General features: G+C 35.7%; 2 protein-coding genes across 2 annotated transcripts; both read left to right on the forward strand.

Annotated features, from left to right (window-relative positions):
* The first annotated feature begins 711 nt into the window (after positions 1-711).
* On the forward strand, positions 712-1,671 carry LOC143391408 (olfactory receptor 56B1-like). The gene has a single exon (XM_076844112.1). The coding sequence runs from the start codon at positions 712-714 to the stop codon at positions 1,669-1,671; it is 960 nt and encodes a 319-aa protein (XP_076700227.1).
* A 13,316-nt stretch (positions 1,672-14,987) lies between these two features.
* LOC143391409 (olfactory receptor 52P1) lies at positions 14,988-15,962 on the forward strand. The gene has a single exon (XM_076844113.2). The coding sequence runs from the start codon at positions 14,988-14,990 to the stop codon at positions 15,960-15,962; it is 975 nt and encodes a 324-aa protein (XP_076700228.2).
* The last annotated feature ends 552 nt before the right edge of the window (positions 15,963-16,514 follow it).

Genomic DNA, 16,514 nt, shown 5'->3' on the forward strand with positions numbered 1-16,514 from the left:
ACTTCAGGTTTTTTCTTTGCAACCAACATGTAATAGCAATCAACATGACAAAAATATTGGGAATGAAATGCTCTGTAAAATCAATAGCTTTGTAAAGATCAAATACTCAGGATACATTCAGATATTATGTGCCTCTGAAGTCAGCATACAAGGAAGTGAAAACCAAGATATAATGCTCAGTTGGGTTAGAATTACACCTGAGAGTGCTCAATGAAAGTGCTTGGGTTTTATTTTAATGAAAGAGTATAGGTATAAATTATTGTAAGCAGGGAAATATCAGTTTAACAAAGAGCAGATTGCAGGGAGAACTGTGAAGAAATGAGAAACAATTGTGATGAGGCAGGTTCCAGAAGCAGTAGACCTGTAGAGGAGGGTGCAAATGAGTGACATGAAGGAAGAAACGCCGAGGTGAGAAGCAGTTGAATGGGGAAAGTGCAGCTGGTTTGCAGAACAGAACCAGGGCCTCATGCATGCTAGAGAAGAGCTTTGAAAATTACCTGCATCTCAGTTAAAACAATTGTGACTTTTAAACTTCCCATTCTTGGATAAAAGCCTGGAACTTTCTTGTTATTTATCTTAAATTACAATAAGATGAACTACAAAATTAATTTTGTTATGGACCCAGCCTGTATGAAGAAAGTTCAAAAATAATGTTTAATAATAATTATGCCCAGAGATAGCAACACTATTTTTTTTTTCTCCTAGGAAAATATGTCTGCATCTTTCAAGGGCTCCAATAGCTCCAAATTCCAGGTCTCTGAGTTCATTCTGATGGGATTCCCAGGCATTCACAGCTGGCAGCACTGGCTCTCCTTGCCTTTGGCACTGCTCTATCTCTCCACAATTGGAGCAAACATCCTCATCCTCACCACCATCTACCAAGACTCTTCTCTGAAGCAGCCTATGTACCTTTTCTTGGGCATCCTCTCTGTGGTGGACATGGGCCTGTCCACCACCATTGTGCCTAAGATCCTGGCCATCTTCTGGTTTGATGCCAAGGCCATTAGCCTCCCAGAGTGCTTTGCTCAAATTTACGCCATTCACTGTTTTCTAAGCATGGAGTCTGGTGTCTTCCTCTGCATGGCTTTTGATAGGTATGTTGCTATATGTCATCCTCTTCGCTACCCATTGATTGTCACCAATTCCTTCATCACCAAAGCTACCCTGCTCATGGTGCTTAGAAATGGCTTGTTTGTCATTCCAGTGCCTGTACTTGCAGCCCAGCGTCATTATTGTTCCAGGAATGAAATTGAACATTGTCTGTGCTCTAATCTTGGGGTCACAAGCCTGGCTTGTGATGATAAGAGGCCCAATAGTATTTGTCAATTGGTTGTGGCATGGCTTCTATTGGGTGGTGATCTAATTCTTATTATACTGTCCTATGCCCTGATTCTGCGCTCCATCTTTAGGCTGAACTCTGCTGAAGCTGTCTCCAAGGCTCTGAGCACTTGCAGCTCCCATCTCATCCTCATCTTCTTCTTCTACACGGCTGTTGTTGTGGTTTCAGTAACTCACCTGGCAGAGACTAAGAATGCTTTGATTCCAGTTCTACTCAACGTGCTGCACAACACCATCCCTCCTTCCCTCAACCCTGTTGTTTATGCACTTAGAAACAGAGAACTCAGAGAAGGCTTCCAGAAGGTGTTTTTCTTTCGTTTAAGAAAGAAGTAAGACCCTAGAAATCTTCTCCTTGGTGTATATGAACTTTAGCTTCTTATATACTGTATATTCGACTTCCAAAGAGAAAGGAGGAGTGAATGAATGTCTTTCAGACACCTTTTTTTTCTGTTTACCTAAATAATTGTGAACACAATTATTTATCAAAGGGTAAGAAAAACTGTTACAATCGTTCTAAAACTTACAAAAGCTAATTGTATGTAAGAATATGGAAGAGCTGTCTGCTAAACCAATCAAATGGGTTTAATAAAATTCCTAAGTGGTTATTCATATTCATTCCACAAAATAAAAATAAATACAATCACAAATATATATTCACACACTGAACCTAGGAAATAAGTGACTAGGATATAAACTACTGGGGTATGATTCACATCATATCCTCAGAATACTATCCGTACCTCTTTTTCATAATCTTCAAACAAGAGAAGAAATAAAGAACAATATAATTTGTCTTTCATTTCAATCTGGTCCATGATACTTTGCCTTATACTTTAATCTTAGCTGCTTTCTTCTAGATTCAGTCTCAGAGTATATCATAACATAGCTGGGATATTTTATAGGATATGTCTTGAAATATGAATAGTAATTTGGCGTTCAGGTCTACCAGTGCCAGAAACTCTATCACACCTTGTGTACTGTCAATCTCCTTTTGGTTAGATTAAAACGATGTTTTTATTGGGGTCTCAGATATAATGAAAATAATTTGAACTTTCTTTTTTGTTAATATGAATTGATGTTTTTGTTAGACTTGAATAGTTTTTATGCAAAGACTGATAAATAGAAAACACACAATGTTTGATAGAATTATGAATTCATTTATTTAATGATAGTATATTTCATGACATGAAGGTAATTGAATAAAATATGTGTATAGTATTTTCATATAAGCAGGGACCTCAATGAAATAGAACAGAGATGACAGGAGTTTTCCCCCTATTTCTGTATTGGAACATTATAGTCATATATAGTAGTTGGGGTTCATTTTGACAAAACCATCATACAAGGAAATTGATTTCAACCCCAGTTCCCCCAGAACTACCTTCCTCCTCTTATTTTCCTTCCTCTCTGCTACTGATAATCCTTTCACCCATTTACTCATTTTTATTGGTACTTTTTGCATATATATATAATGGTGAAATCCCTTTGACACATTTATATGTGTATATAAGGTGATTTTGTTAAATTCATCCGTATTTCTTCCCATTTCCAATCCTTCATTCTTCTCTCCCACTCTCCATCTTCTCTTTCACTGGTCTTCCCTCTATTCTACTGGTCTTTCTTCTATTTATTTATAGTTTTTGAAAATTAGTGATTTATAGATGCACATCAATGTGAAATTTATCATAATGTTTTTAGATGTCTACAAAATGTAATTTGGTGAATTTCACTCCAAAGTTCCTCTCTTTTCCTGTCCCTTCTCCCTTGCCTTCAATTTCTTTACTCTGCTCCACTGATCCCTTTTATTTTCACGAGACCCTACCTTTATTTCCTTATTTTGCTCTAGCTTCTGCATGTGAGAAAAATGTTCAACCCTTGATTTTCTGACTCTGACTTATCTCATTTAATGTGATGTTCTCCATTTACAACCACTTACTGGCAAATGTCATTATTTCATTCTCATTCATGGATGAGTAAAACTCCATTGTGTATTTATGCCATATTTTCTTGATCCATACATCTTTTGACAGGCATCCGGGTTTATTTTATTATTTGGTTATTGTGCACTATGCTGCAATAAATAGTGAAGTGGCTGTCTAAGTTTAGTATGCTGATTTTAGTTATTTTTGATATGTACCAATAAGAGGTATAACTGGGTCATATATGATAATTTCATTCCTAGTTTTTTGAGGAATTCCATACTGCTTCCCAGAGTAGTTGCACTAAATTTCAGTTCCATCATCAATTTTCCCTTATATTCTCCTCCACATTAATTATTATTCAAGTTCTTGATAATTGCCACATGGACAAAAGTGAGCTGAAATCTTAGTAAAGTCTTCATTTGCATTATCCTGATGGCTAGAAATGTTGAACATTTTTCAATGTATTTATTGACCATTTGTGTTTCTTCCTTTGAGAAATGTGTGCTTATTGTTGCCTATTGTTTGATTGGATTGTTTGGGTTACGTTGACATTGAGTTTTTTGTGATCTTTATATGTTCTGGATATTAATCCTGTCAGAGGAGCAACTGGCAAAGGTCTTCTTTCATTCTGTAGTTTCTCTCTTCAGGCTCTTAATCATTTCCTTTGCTCTGAACAAGCTTTCTTTTTCTCTGATGGCAGCACACTTATTGATTCTTGTTTTTATTTCATGAACATTTATTTCAGGTATTGTTGAGGAAGTCATTGCCTCAACTGTATGATGGAGTGTTGACCCTGTGCTTTCTGCTAGCAGTTGCAGGTTTTATGGTTTAATTTCTAAGTCTTTGACCCTATTTTGACATGACCTTTGTGTAGCATGAAAGACTGCTATCTAATTTCATTCTTCTACCTATGAATATACAGTTTTCCCAGCTCTATTTATTAAAAATGTGTCTTTTATCCAACATATATTTTTGCACCTTTGTCAAATATCAGATATCTGTAAGTATATGGATTTGTTTTTATTTTCTTCTATTTTATTTCATTGGTCCTGAGGACAATTTTGACCCTAATATCGTGCCGTTTTGCTCTAGTAGATCTGCGTATAATTTGAGGTCAGGTGTTGTGATGTCTCCTGCTTCAATTTTCTTCTTCAGAATTGTCTTGACTCCTTGGGGTTTTTACTATTCCAGATAAATTTTAGGACTGCTTTTTTTTCTAGTTCTGGAAAGAATTTCACTAGTATTTTGATTGGGATTGCACTGAATCTGTGAGTTTCTTTTTGAAGTATGGCCATTTTGACAATATTAATTCTGCCCATGGAAGGTGTTTCCATGTTCTGAGGTCTTCTTCCATTTCTTTCTTTAGTGTTATATAGTTTTCACTGTAAAGATGCATTATCTTCTTTCTTAGATCGATTCCCAGTTTTTTGTTTTTTAATTTATTGGAAATGGATGTTTTCCTGATTTCTTTCAGCAGAATAATTGTTAGACTATAGAAAAGCTATTGATTTATGATGCTAATCTTTTATCCTACTGCTGCTGAATTCATTTATCAGTCTAGAAGTCTTCTGGTGGAGTTTTTTGGGGTCTTCTATATATAAGATCTTATCAGCAAATGGAGATAGTTTGACCTCTTCTTTTCCAATTTGTTTCTCTTTAATTTTCTTCTCTTGCCTAATTGCTTTGGCTAGAGTTTTAGTGTGTATATTGAATAGAAATGGTGATAATGGAAATCTTTTTTTCTTGTTTCTGATTTGAGGGAAAAATGATCTTTCAATTTTTCTCCATTGAGTATAATGTTGGTTTTGGTTTTGTCTTATTCAGTCTTTTAATATTAAGATAAATTTATTCTATCCCCAGTTTCTCCAGCATTTTTTTAAACATGAATGGGTAATGGATGTTATCAAAGCCCCTTTCTGCATCTATTGAGATGATCATCTGATTCTCATTCTTAATTCTATTTAAAGTGGTGAATTACATTTATTGATTTGCAAATGTTGAAACCACCTTGCTTCCCTGAGATGAAGCCCACTTGATCATGGTTTATTATCTTCTTAATATGTTTTTAAATGTAGTTTGATAATATTTTTAAGGATTTTCTCATCTATGTTCATTAGGAATCTGTTTTGTAGTTTTCTTTCCTAGATGTTTTTTTTTTCTGTTTTTACTATACTACTATAAATAAAGACCTTTATAAAGTTACAACAATCAAAAGTACCATATTGGTGTAAAAAAGAGAACTGAATCTATGTAGCCATACAGATATCCCCAAATAGATCCAAATAATCAACGTCAATTATTTATTGCATTTAGGTGAAGGCCATTCAATGTAATAAAGAAAATTCTTTCAACAAATATCCCTGATAATTTGAAGTTCACATGGAAAAATGCAAACTTCACTAACTTATACCATAAAAATAATATGATATGCATCTATTACAGAAAAAAATAAAGTTGTTAGACATATTTGAAAACAAGTATTAAAAAGTTTCTTGTCATAAATCATCAGAACATTATTCTGCCTATCACCTAAACCATAGAGTGGGCTGGCTTTGTTATGCAACTATAATATAACAAAATATATCTAAAACCAAAGCATTTTCTGTTTATTTAATTTTGGTCTAGATACTGCTGGAGATATTTTTCACACACACAAATATCTCTTAATGGATTTATGGCAGTTTCTGACTGTGCAGAATTCTATCACCAGGAGGAGACACTCCTCTTTCTCATTTTAAAGTCAATGCATAGCAAAAACTTAGCCTGTCCTTTTTTTTTTTTTTTTTTTTTTTTTTTTTTTTTACATATTGAGATTCTTCATTAGTCATGGATTGAGCTATGAAACTATATTATCTTGCTTTGTGTATATGTTTAAATGTAAAAGGTTCTTCATTAATCATGGATTAAGCTATGAAAGTATATTATCTTGCTTTGTGTATATGTTTAAATCTAAAAGGTTTACTGCATAATTTTTTTTTGAGAAAGAGAGAGAATTTTTTAATATTTATTTTTTAGTTTTTGGTGGAAACAACATCTTTATTTTATTTTTATGTGGTGCTGAGGATAGAACCCAGCGCCCCATGCATACCAGGCAAGTGTGCTACCATTTGAGCCACATCCCCAGAACGACTGCATAAATTTTTAAGGCAACATTTTGCCTAATCTAGTTTTAATTTTAACTGTGGGTGTAGTAGCCTATCTTTTAGCAATATATATGTACATTATTCAAATATATATGTACATTATTCAAATATATATATTATTATTATTTTAAAAGAGAGAGAAAGAGCAAGAGACATTTTTAAAATATTTATTTATTTTTTTTTAGTTTTCAGTGGGCACAACTTTATTTTATTTTTTTTATGTGGTGTTGAGGATTGAACCCACCAACCCGTGCATGCCAGCAGAGTGCATTACCTCTTAAGCCACATCCCCAACCCAAATATATATATATATATAATTCAAATGTTCTAACTTTTTGGCTTCTACAGATAATGTTGTAAAGAACATTCTTTTTTTATTTTCTTGTACATTTTTAAGTGTCCTAATTGGTTTGCTAGGACAACACATTTTTTTGACATAATTATAGAAGAATGGAATATAATTTGTTCTAATTTAGTCCTTAGTAGTTCCCCTTCCCTTCCCTTTCTCCCACTCCTTGTTCCTTTCCCTCTACTCAAATGATCTTTCGCTATTTGCTTTCAGTTTTTTTTAAAATTGGTGTATAGTAGATGTACATGGTGTTGAAATTCACTTTGGTATGTTCATATATATAGATAGGACTGTTAGCTCAGATTTAGTCCATTGTCTTTCCCTATTCCCTATTCCTCCCTTCCTTTCATTCCCTTTGGCCTATTCCACTGATCTTTTATTCTTTTCTTTTCTATTTTTAATCCCCTGTACTCTTTACCAACACCTTATTTTGGATTAGCTTCTGCACATCAGAGAGAAAAATTGACCTTTGACTTTTGAGGACTGGTTTATTTCACTTAGTATGATAGTCTCCAGTTCCATCCATTTACTGGCAAATGCAATAAAGTCATTCTTCTTTATGACTGAGTAACACCCCATTGTGTATATATACCACATTTTGTTTATCCCTTCATCTGTTGAAGAGTGCCTAAGGTGGCTCCATAGCCACCTTTGTAAGTGGCAAAGATTTTCTCATATTCTGTAGACCCTCTCTTCATGTTATTGATTGTTTCCTTTGGTGTGAAGAAGATTCTTAGTTTAATACTCTCCCATTTATTAATTTTTTATTTTATTTCTTGTGCTTTATGGGTCTTGTTAAGAAAGTCAGTTCCTAAGCAGACATGTTGGAGTTGTTGGGCCTACAGTTTCTTCGAGTGATTTGTTCCGGTCTAATTCCTAGGTTTTTGATCCACTTTGAATTGAGTTTTGTGCATGGTGAGAAATAGGGCTTAAGATTTATTCTACTACATACAGATTTCTAGTTTTCCCAGCACAATTGTTAAAAAGGCTATCTTTTCTCCAAGGTATATTTTTTGGCACCTTTTCCTAGTTTGAGGTAACTGTATTTATGTGGGTTGTCTCTGTATCTTCTATTCCATTGATCTTCGTGCCTATTTTGGTGCCAATATCATGCCATTTTTGTTACTATAACTCTGTAGAATAACTTAAGGTCTGGTATTGTGATGGCTCCTGCTTCACTTTTCTCACTAAGGATTGATTTGGCTATTCTGAATCTCTTATTTTTTCCAAATGAATTTCATAACTACTTTTTCTTTTTCTAGGAAGAACATCATTGGAATTTTGATGGGAATTGTATTCATTCTGTATAGTGCTTTTGGTAGTATGACCATTTTGGCAATATTATTTCTTCCTATCCAAGACCATGTAAGATCATTCCTCTTCTAAGGTCTTCTTCAATTTCTTTAGTGTTCTATAGTTTTCATTTTTGTTAGATTGATTCCCAAGTATTTTTTGAGGCTATTGACTTACATATATTTCAATTATTTTCTCCTAAACGTTTTAATTTAAATGTAGTTATTTCATGTCATATATAAGATTAATTATTTAAAAAGAAATGCAGTAGTTACTTCATTTATAATTAATGCATTCTTGTCTTACTTTTTACTGTTTATCCAGCAACATCAAAATATTTTATCTATGTAGAATTTATGTTATTTATGGGTCATGAAATGATCATATTTCATTCTGTGTTTAATAATATTAGCAGCCACTGTCAAGTACTGATTACAATATTCTATTATTTCTGATCAGCAATACCATACCATGTCAAATAAAACTATAGGTCTTCTTCTTAGTTTTCCTTTCTATTTACCCAAGTTTTATTGTACAAATAATTTGATACAGCTTCCATATATTTTAATAATTCATAACTTCTAATAAAGAAAGTTTTCTCACATTGCTCCTACATACGTGGCTATTAGTAGATCTTTTTATAGGTAAGTCTATAAAATTCCTCTTGGGATTTAAATTGTAGTCACATCTAATTAATAGAGTCATATGGGGAGATTAGTTGTCTTCATGGTATTTTGTCTTTTGTCCAGGTTTAGAGTATATTATTCTCTTTAATCACATACTTTATAGAAGTATCCCATTTCAAAATTTTTCATTATTTTACCCACCTATTTATGTCTATCTTGTATCTGTCAATCTTGTTGAGTACTCCTAACAGACTAACAAATTTTCTACAAACTCTCTCTCTCTCTCTCTCTCTCTCTCTCTCTCTCTCTCTCCCCCATGAGAGAGAGGGGGGGGGGGAGAGAGAGAGAGAGAGAGAGAGAGAGAGAGAGAGAGAGAGGCAGGTCCAAAGTCCACAGGGCACATAGTCAGGAAGTAAAGATCACAATAAGTTTGGAGTTTGGAGCCTCCCTAGGCAAGGGATAAAGCTGGCTTCTACAGATGCAATTCTTTTCTTCCTCAAGGAAGGTCTAAACCCCCTTTCCAGGATTTCCCTCTGATTAAATCAGGCCCATGCCCATCCCTTCCCTAAGTCAGTCAGTCTGATTAGGGTGTTTCAGTACATCTATGAAATCCCTCTGCAGCAGGACCTATGTTAGTGTTTGAATCACTAGGAGTTATATGTATGTGTATGACTGCTTTTTTCCTTCCATCTTCTAACCCTCAAGAGAAACTGTGTCGTACCCCTTCTTACATGGAAACAGAGATGGAATCCAGGGAATGAGTGAAGCCTAGCCAAGTTGGAACTGTCGTATCATTGATAGAATGCACCATCTAGGACTTTCCCAGAACACGCTGAGATTTAGACTTGTTTAGGGAAGGTGAACAAAGGAATTTCAAAAGTTTATGTCTTCATTGTCTTATTGTTTCTTCTCTTTTAGTAATAGGAATGATTTGGATTAAAAGTTTCTTGGAGGCATCTTCAGCTCTAGACAAATTAAGATTTTTTTATGGCAGGATTCTGGGAAAGGAGAATTACTACAAGCCTGTTCTGCTCAAGGTTGTTAAGGTAACTTAGTAAAATGCCAGGTGCAGTGGCCCATGTCTGTAATCCCAGCAGCTCAAGAGGCTGAGAAAGGAGGATTTCAAGTTCAAAGCCAGCCTCAGCAATGGCAAGGCACTAAGCAATTTGTGAAACCCTGCTCTAAATAAAGTACAAAATAGGGCTGGAGATGTGGCTCAGTGGTGGAGTGTCCATGAGTTAATCCTTCATACAAAAAAAAATGATAACTTAGTAAAGATGATAGTAATTACTACACTGTTCAGTAAAACTCAGCAGTAGCTCAGGGAAGAGAACAATTTGAGGAGGACAGCTAATCAAAAAATGTTTTTAAATATTCATTTTCTTAGAGTTTGATCTCTTGACTAGCAATATCAGAATTAATGGGGAACTTGTTAGAAAGGAGAGTTTAGGGTTCTTCTAATTTACTGAATCAGTATGGAATTGCAGTTTGTACTTTAACAAGAATTATGGGTCATTTTGAGTACAATAAAATTCGGACACCTCTGGCTTAGAAAGTATTTTAAGAGCTAAAATCAAGCATATGCAATTAACCAGAACTTTAATCTAATCCAGCTGTGGGAATGCACATAACAAGAATGTATCACCTTAGATATGATGTAGTTGAAAGAGAAAATAACCAGAGAAGTACTAGACAATGATGAGGAGACTACCTGTGGCAAATTGTAGAGAGAGATTATAATTCTATTATGATAATTCTTGGAAGCCTCTATGCATATTGTCAGGTTCTAGGTTATGTAACGAGTTTTTGTTTGTTTATTTGTTTTGTTTTATTTTGTGAGGAGATAAGGGAGAATAAGAGTTTAATATACTTGTTCATGTTCTGAATAAGATTTGAGGTGCATGCTGGAGTGAATTATATTAGTTGTAAGTCCAAAACAAATAAATATTACTAAGAGTAAATGAGTCGTAAGCTTAAAACTGGGTTGTGAGAACCAAACTGCTGCTATGTGACAATGGCCCACTGGGGAGCATGTGCAATAAGTTCTCTAAACTAGTAGAGTCTCAGGAAGAAGAAACCAGCAGAATGGACCCAGGATAATCACAAAGGAGAACCAAAGGAAAAGCATGTTCTGAATCCTAGGATAATGGAAGCAGAGGGATCCAAATTGAAGACTCAGTGGCCCTAAATGTTAGATGCCTTTGTGTAAATAGTGCTAGTAATGAGATTTGAGGACTTTACAACCAAAACAAAACAGACAAAAAGTTCCAAGGAATTGACTCAAATTATGCCTTCCCTGCCTCTTTAGCAAAACTTGCTATTTCAATTCTACATTCTGACCTGGTCAACCAGAAAAGTTTGAATTCACAATTTCCTAGGAAACCCAGAGCTCCCTAGATAGGACTAATCTTAAACCTAGTGCCACCCATCAAATTCTCAGGAGGCTGAGAGATGGAGTCAGTCAGTATAACAACATCTGAGCCTGTGTCAAATGTTTGCATGTGGGCAGACACTAGTAATGCTCTTGTAATCTTCAAAGGATGCTTTTACTGTGCTGTGCCTTCTTATTTCTCCTCTCCTGGAGTCATGTAAGTTTGGGCTAAGAAAATACTCTGGAGAGGGCATTTCTTAGCCTTAAACAGAAAAGAATATGTGTTATTGGTTGTGGGAAATTTTCTTTGAAGCAGGGACAATGAGGTTTAAAGACTAGGAAAGGAAATTTTTCTGAATAATGTCTCTGTGATCTGGTATTTTAACTAGAAGGCTTCCGAAAAGAGGAACTATAGTTTGACATTAGGCTGAGTCCTTGGAAAGGGAGGTTCAGCTCAATGCTGCTAATAAAGGAAGAAGCAAGAGATGTCGAGAAAACCAGGGAAATGGAAGGTACTGTGAAAACAGTTCAAGGCATTTACTATGCTACTCTTGAAGTTACTAATAGGAAATCATTTCTCAGCACCTAAGAGAAAGTTCTGTGCCCAGTGAGACAGACTATGAAGGTCAACCAAAAGAAATTTGGCAGAGGAATCAGTGGAACCTAATGACAATGTTCAACTCCCTGACTCCAGCAATCCCAAGATGGACAGAGGGAGCCCATGTTGAGCTTTCTCTGTCAGACAAATTGGCAGCCTTTGGTCTGTGCAGCTTCAAGGCATGAAAAGTCTTTCCTATCCTTGGTGCCCCCAACTGTGATGTTAGAACTTTTATCTTGCCCAATGCAGTGGTGCATGCCTATGATCAACAGCTCAAAGCCACCCTCAGCAACTTAGTGAGGCCCTAAGAAACTTGGCAAGAGTTTGTGTCAAAATAAAAAATAAATAAATAAGGCTGAGGTTGTGACTCAGTGGTTAAATAATCATGGGTTCAATCCTTGGTGTCAAAAAAAAAATTTTTTTTTAAGAAATTTTATCTTACTGAAGGCATTGGATTTAATGTCATAGTAAGAGTTGGATTATTGATTGGGTAGAGGAACGAGTCCATAGTAAAGTGTGAGAATGGTCACAAATATCTGTCATTACCACAAAATATTTTGTACAAGGAATACATGAGACTCCAGACCTAGGAGATGGATAAGAATGCATCACCTATGAAGGAATGGAGTCTGTAAAGTTTGGGTTTCCTAAGAAAGAAAAAAAAGTGGTAGGGATTGCAAATAATATTCAGTCATATCAATCAAATTAGGAGCCATCTAGTCAAGTAGTAGTCAGCAATCTGTGCTCAGTTCAGTTCTACAAGGAAAATAAATGTCATAAAGAACAGAGTCAGAGACTTAATGTGCATTGACGAGCCTCAAAGAATTATCCAGCTAAATCTTCTGTCCCTGGGTGAGTGACTTAGTAAGAAGACTGAAAACTGAGGCATGTGTGGCATTTCTAATGAGTGTTATATGGTCCTAAAGGGCATACAGAAAAAAAAATTAAACAATATTTGTTTATCAACAAGTTTGCCCTGCAACAGGACAAGTTGCATTGCATATTAACTATATATATATATATATATATATATATATATATATATATAGTTAATATATATATATATATAAAATATATATATATATATATATATATATATATTTTTTTTTTAAAGGAAGACTAGATTCTATTTTGTTAAAAAGGTTCAAGGAACATTGTGTTTTGGATAATAGGTTATTGTCCCTTTACAATGAAGATGATGCTAATAGTAAATGACGCTCACTGAGCACCTTCTGTGGATTAAAAACGTCTGCAAGTTCTTTCTTTTAAATTATCGCAAACTTGCAAAGTATTATTATTTCCATTTTACAGATCAGGGAAGTATAGAATCATAAAGAAAATTTGACTTCTTTAAGTCAACACTGCCAATAATGAAATATTGAAGGAAATACACAGATGTATTCCAAATTTGATGTGTTCCCATATTTATATAGTTTTTCCTACCATATCCTGATGTTTTAAAAATGCCAAGATCCCATGCCTTTGAAATATCCTTCCTTTTCAAAGCACCCATGAAGGTAAGCGTGAGATGTGGCCTGCATTCTTCCCTGAAAAATCACATCAATAATGATCATATATTCTCTCAAGTCTGTATTTTCACCTTGATATGATTATGGAAGATAAATCCATAGCTCAAAAGGACTGGAAACCCAGATCTTTGCTAAATTTGTTTTCCTGAGTGTAATTCACATAACAGTGTGTTTAGGACCCTTCATACCAACCCTGTTATGACTCACAATCATTTCTCTCTCCTCTGATGGTCATGTGTTTTATTGTCTTGTGCTCTGATTAGAATAGAATTGTTACAAAACTCCATACCTTCTGTTTGTCTATATTTCTGGGAGAACAACACACTAAACTAATAGTTGATCTTGTTTAACAACATGTTTGGACTTTTTGGTATTGTTTAGCTTCTTAAATTCCCTAATATTTTAATTAAGGAATATCTGTCATCCAAAAAGTGAGAAACCTCTTCTTTTAATTTATTTTTCAAGTGTATATATACACAGAGTAGCTGGTCTGTTAGGAACAGAAAAGTTTACATCTCCTTCTTCTTAACATTACCCCCTCAGTGAGAAAGAGTTGTGGTAATGAGTTGATTCCCCTATAATAACTATTTTCTCACTCCCTGAATTTTTCATTCTTTTGTACTAACTTTTACATCATCTTAAGCTTCTAGAATAGGGCTAGACAAATATAAGCTGCACCTTAAACATATGTAGTTGAAAAAATAGATATGAATTTCCAAGAAGTGACGTTCTCATTCTCATTTTGAAAACTCCTGTTAAAAGGATTTTTCAGTTTATATCCTAAAGTTTACCTCTCTGTTTCTTCCCTTTCCATTGCTTCCCATATTCAGCATAATTCTTTTAGCACAGATATTCCTAATGGCAGATTGTGTTCTCTTAGGGCTACTGGTGTGGGAAAGGTAGGATAAGTGAAAGAATAATGCAAGATTATTGCACAAGGAATGATAAGCTGCTACAAGTCAGGGTAATCTTATAAAATCACTTCCTGCCATTGTGAAAAGGTGAGAATAAGGATCTAATTGTATTTTTTCTTTGAATTCACCAAGCACTGAAGATAAAATATGAATAAAAGACAGATGAAAGAGAGTACAAGAGAAGGTTGAAATTTTCTGTTTCAGAAATAAAATGAAATTTTAAAAATGCTTTTAAGATAAGCCAAAATGTTGGGTTAAAAAAAACCTGGGTATATAAGAGCAGGTGAAACAGCTTATGCAGTTTTAGGTGAAGATTGAGCTAATATATGGGAAAATATTTGTTAATTAATGAAAAGATTGGAAGCTACTAGGCTAACTTTTATCAGGAACAATTTACCAAAAGATAATTGCCAGGAACCAAATCCCAAATCAAAATCTATTCCAAATTAAAGAACAAAAAATGAAGTTTATCTTTATCCAGGAAACTTTATTTGCATTTTGTGTTCTAGACCGATGGTCCTACATGATGTCTTCCCATATCCATAAAATGTGAGTATTCAGTTTTATTCCTCCAAATAACAGTGTGCATCCCTTTCTGTAAAGATGAGAGCCCCTAGATGGGAGACAATTCTAGTTTATTTAAAGGCGTATTTGAGCCCTTTCTCATATTTATTCATTTAACAAGCCTTATCTGTTAGGTACTATCTGAAGCTTTTTATAAGTATTAATCCATATGATTCTCTAAACTCTAATGAGTAGATACTAATTATTGCCATTTTATGGATGATGCAGCTTGCCAACCATTCTGTAGCTAATAAGCATTACTGTAGTCTCATTTATATTTCTATTCTGTGTTGTCTCTCCAGGTGGTGTGATGCTGTGAGGGGGTTTCTGATGAGAGAAGATGTCCAGCACTCTTGGCCACACCATGGACTCTCCTAATCACACTATCTTCTTCCTCCTGGGCATCCCAGGTCTGGAACAATTCCACATGTGGCTCTCACTTCCTGTGTGCTGCTTGGGCACAGCCACCATTGTGGGCAACATAACCATCCTGGTTGTTGTTGCCACTGAGCCAGCCTTGCACAAGCCAGTGTACCTTTTCCTATGCATGCTCTCAACCATCGATTTAGCTGCCTCCCTCTCCACAGTTCCCAAGCTGCTGGCCATCCTCTGGTGTGGAGCTGGACACATCTCTGCCTCTGCCTGCCTGGCACAGATGTTCTTCATTCACACCTTCTGCATGATGGAGTCTACAGTGCTGCTGGCCATGGCCTTTGATCGCTATGTGGCCATCTGTCACCCACTTCGCTATGCTACTATCCTCACTGACACCATCATTGCCCGCATTGGGGTGGTAGCTATGGTGCGAGGCTCCTTGCTCATGCTCCCGTGTCCCTTCCTCATCAGACGCCTGAGCTTCTGCCAAAGCCACGTGATCCCCCACACATACTGTGAGCACATGGCTGTGGTGAAGCTGGCCTGTGGAGACACCAGGCCTAACCGTGTGTATGGACTGACAGCCGCACTGTTGGTCATTGGGGTTGACTTGTTCTGCATTGGACTCTCCTATGCCCTCATTGCACAAGCTGTCCTTCGCCTGTCATCCCATGAAGCTCGATCCAAGGCCCTGGGGACTTGTGGTTCCCATGTCTGTGTCATCCTCATCTCTTACACACCTGCTCTTTTTTCTTTTTTCACACACCGCTTTGGCCACCAAGTTCCACTCCATATTCATATTCTTTTGGCCAATGTCTATCTGCTGTTCCCACCTGCTCTTAACCCTGTGGTGTATGGAGTCAAGACCAAGGAGATTCGTGAAAGGGTTTTCAGGGTGTTTCAAAGAGGACAGAGAACTGGGTTAAAGGCATCTGAGTGATTCTGTATTATAGAAGGGGTGTAGACCAAAACAACAAGAAAAACAACAACAAAAATAAACCCAAACTTTTCACGATTAAGAAATCCTCAGTATTTGAGACTGGAAAGAGGCTTTAATAGTGAAATAGTGTTCTTTGCAGAACCTTCTAGATTATTTCCAAGAATGGTAAAAATCACAGAGGAGATCAATGAGGTTTATCATTCTTCCTCTCCATCCAGGAAAGTGTAAACATGGGAAGATTCTTACCACCTAGATCGTACCTCAGCAATGAAAACAGTCACGTAGGCCCTTGAGAAAGGCTGCCCCACTGCAGTTCTAAAGGGCCTCTGCACAGCCCTGGCCCTCTTCCCAGTGCTCCAGGCATGGATTTCTAATTTCATACCTTACACTGTCACTGCTGTCTTACTATCTGCAAAGATTAGAAGATAAGCCACAGTTAAACAAAATTAGAACTTCAAGAACTTTATTATGTTTTCGTTTAAATCCAATATTTCTCCATCAAACTTTAAACACAGGAATAAAGAAGAGATCCACCAACACTCACAATATTAC

The sequence above is a fragment of the Callospermophilus lateralis genome, chromosome 2, assembly GCF_048772815.1.
Source record: "Callospermophilus lateralis isolate mCalLat2 chromosome 2, mCalLat2.hap1, whole genome shotgun sequence".
In the NCBI taxonomy this organism is placed as follows: domain Eukaryota; kingdom Metazoa; phylum Chordata; class Mammalia; order Rodentia; family Sciuridae; genus Callospermophilus; species Callospermophilus lateralis.

What these genes read in the sequence shown, in the direction of transcription:
- LOC143391408 (XM_076844112.1), top strand. Translation starts at nt 712, where the DNA reads ATGTCTGCATCTTTCAAGGGCTCCAATAGCTCCAAATTCCAGGTCTCT.
- LOC143391409 (XM_076844113.2), top strand. Translation starts at nt 14,988, where the DNA reads ATGTCCAGCACTCTTGGCCACACCATGGACTCTCCTAATCACACTATC.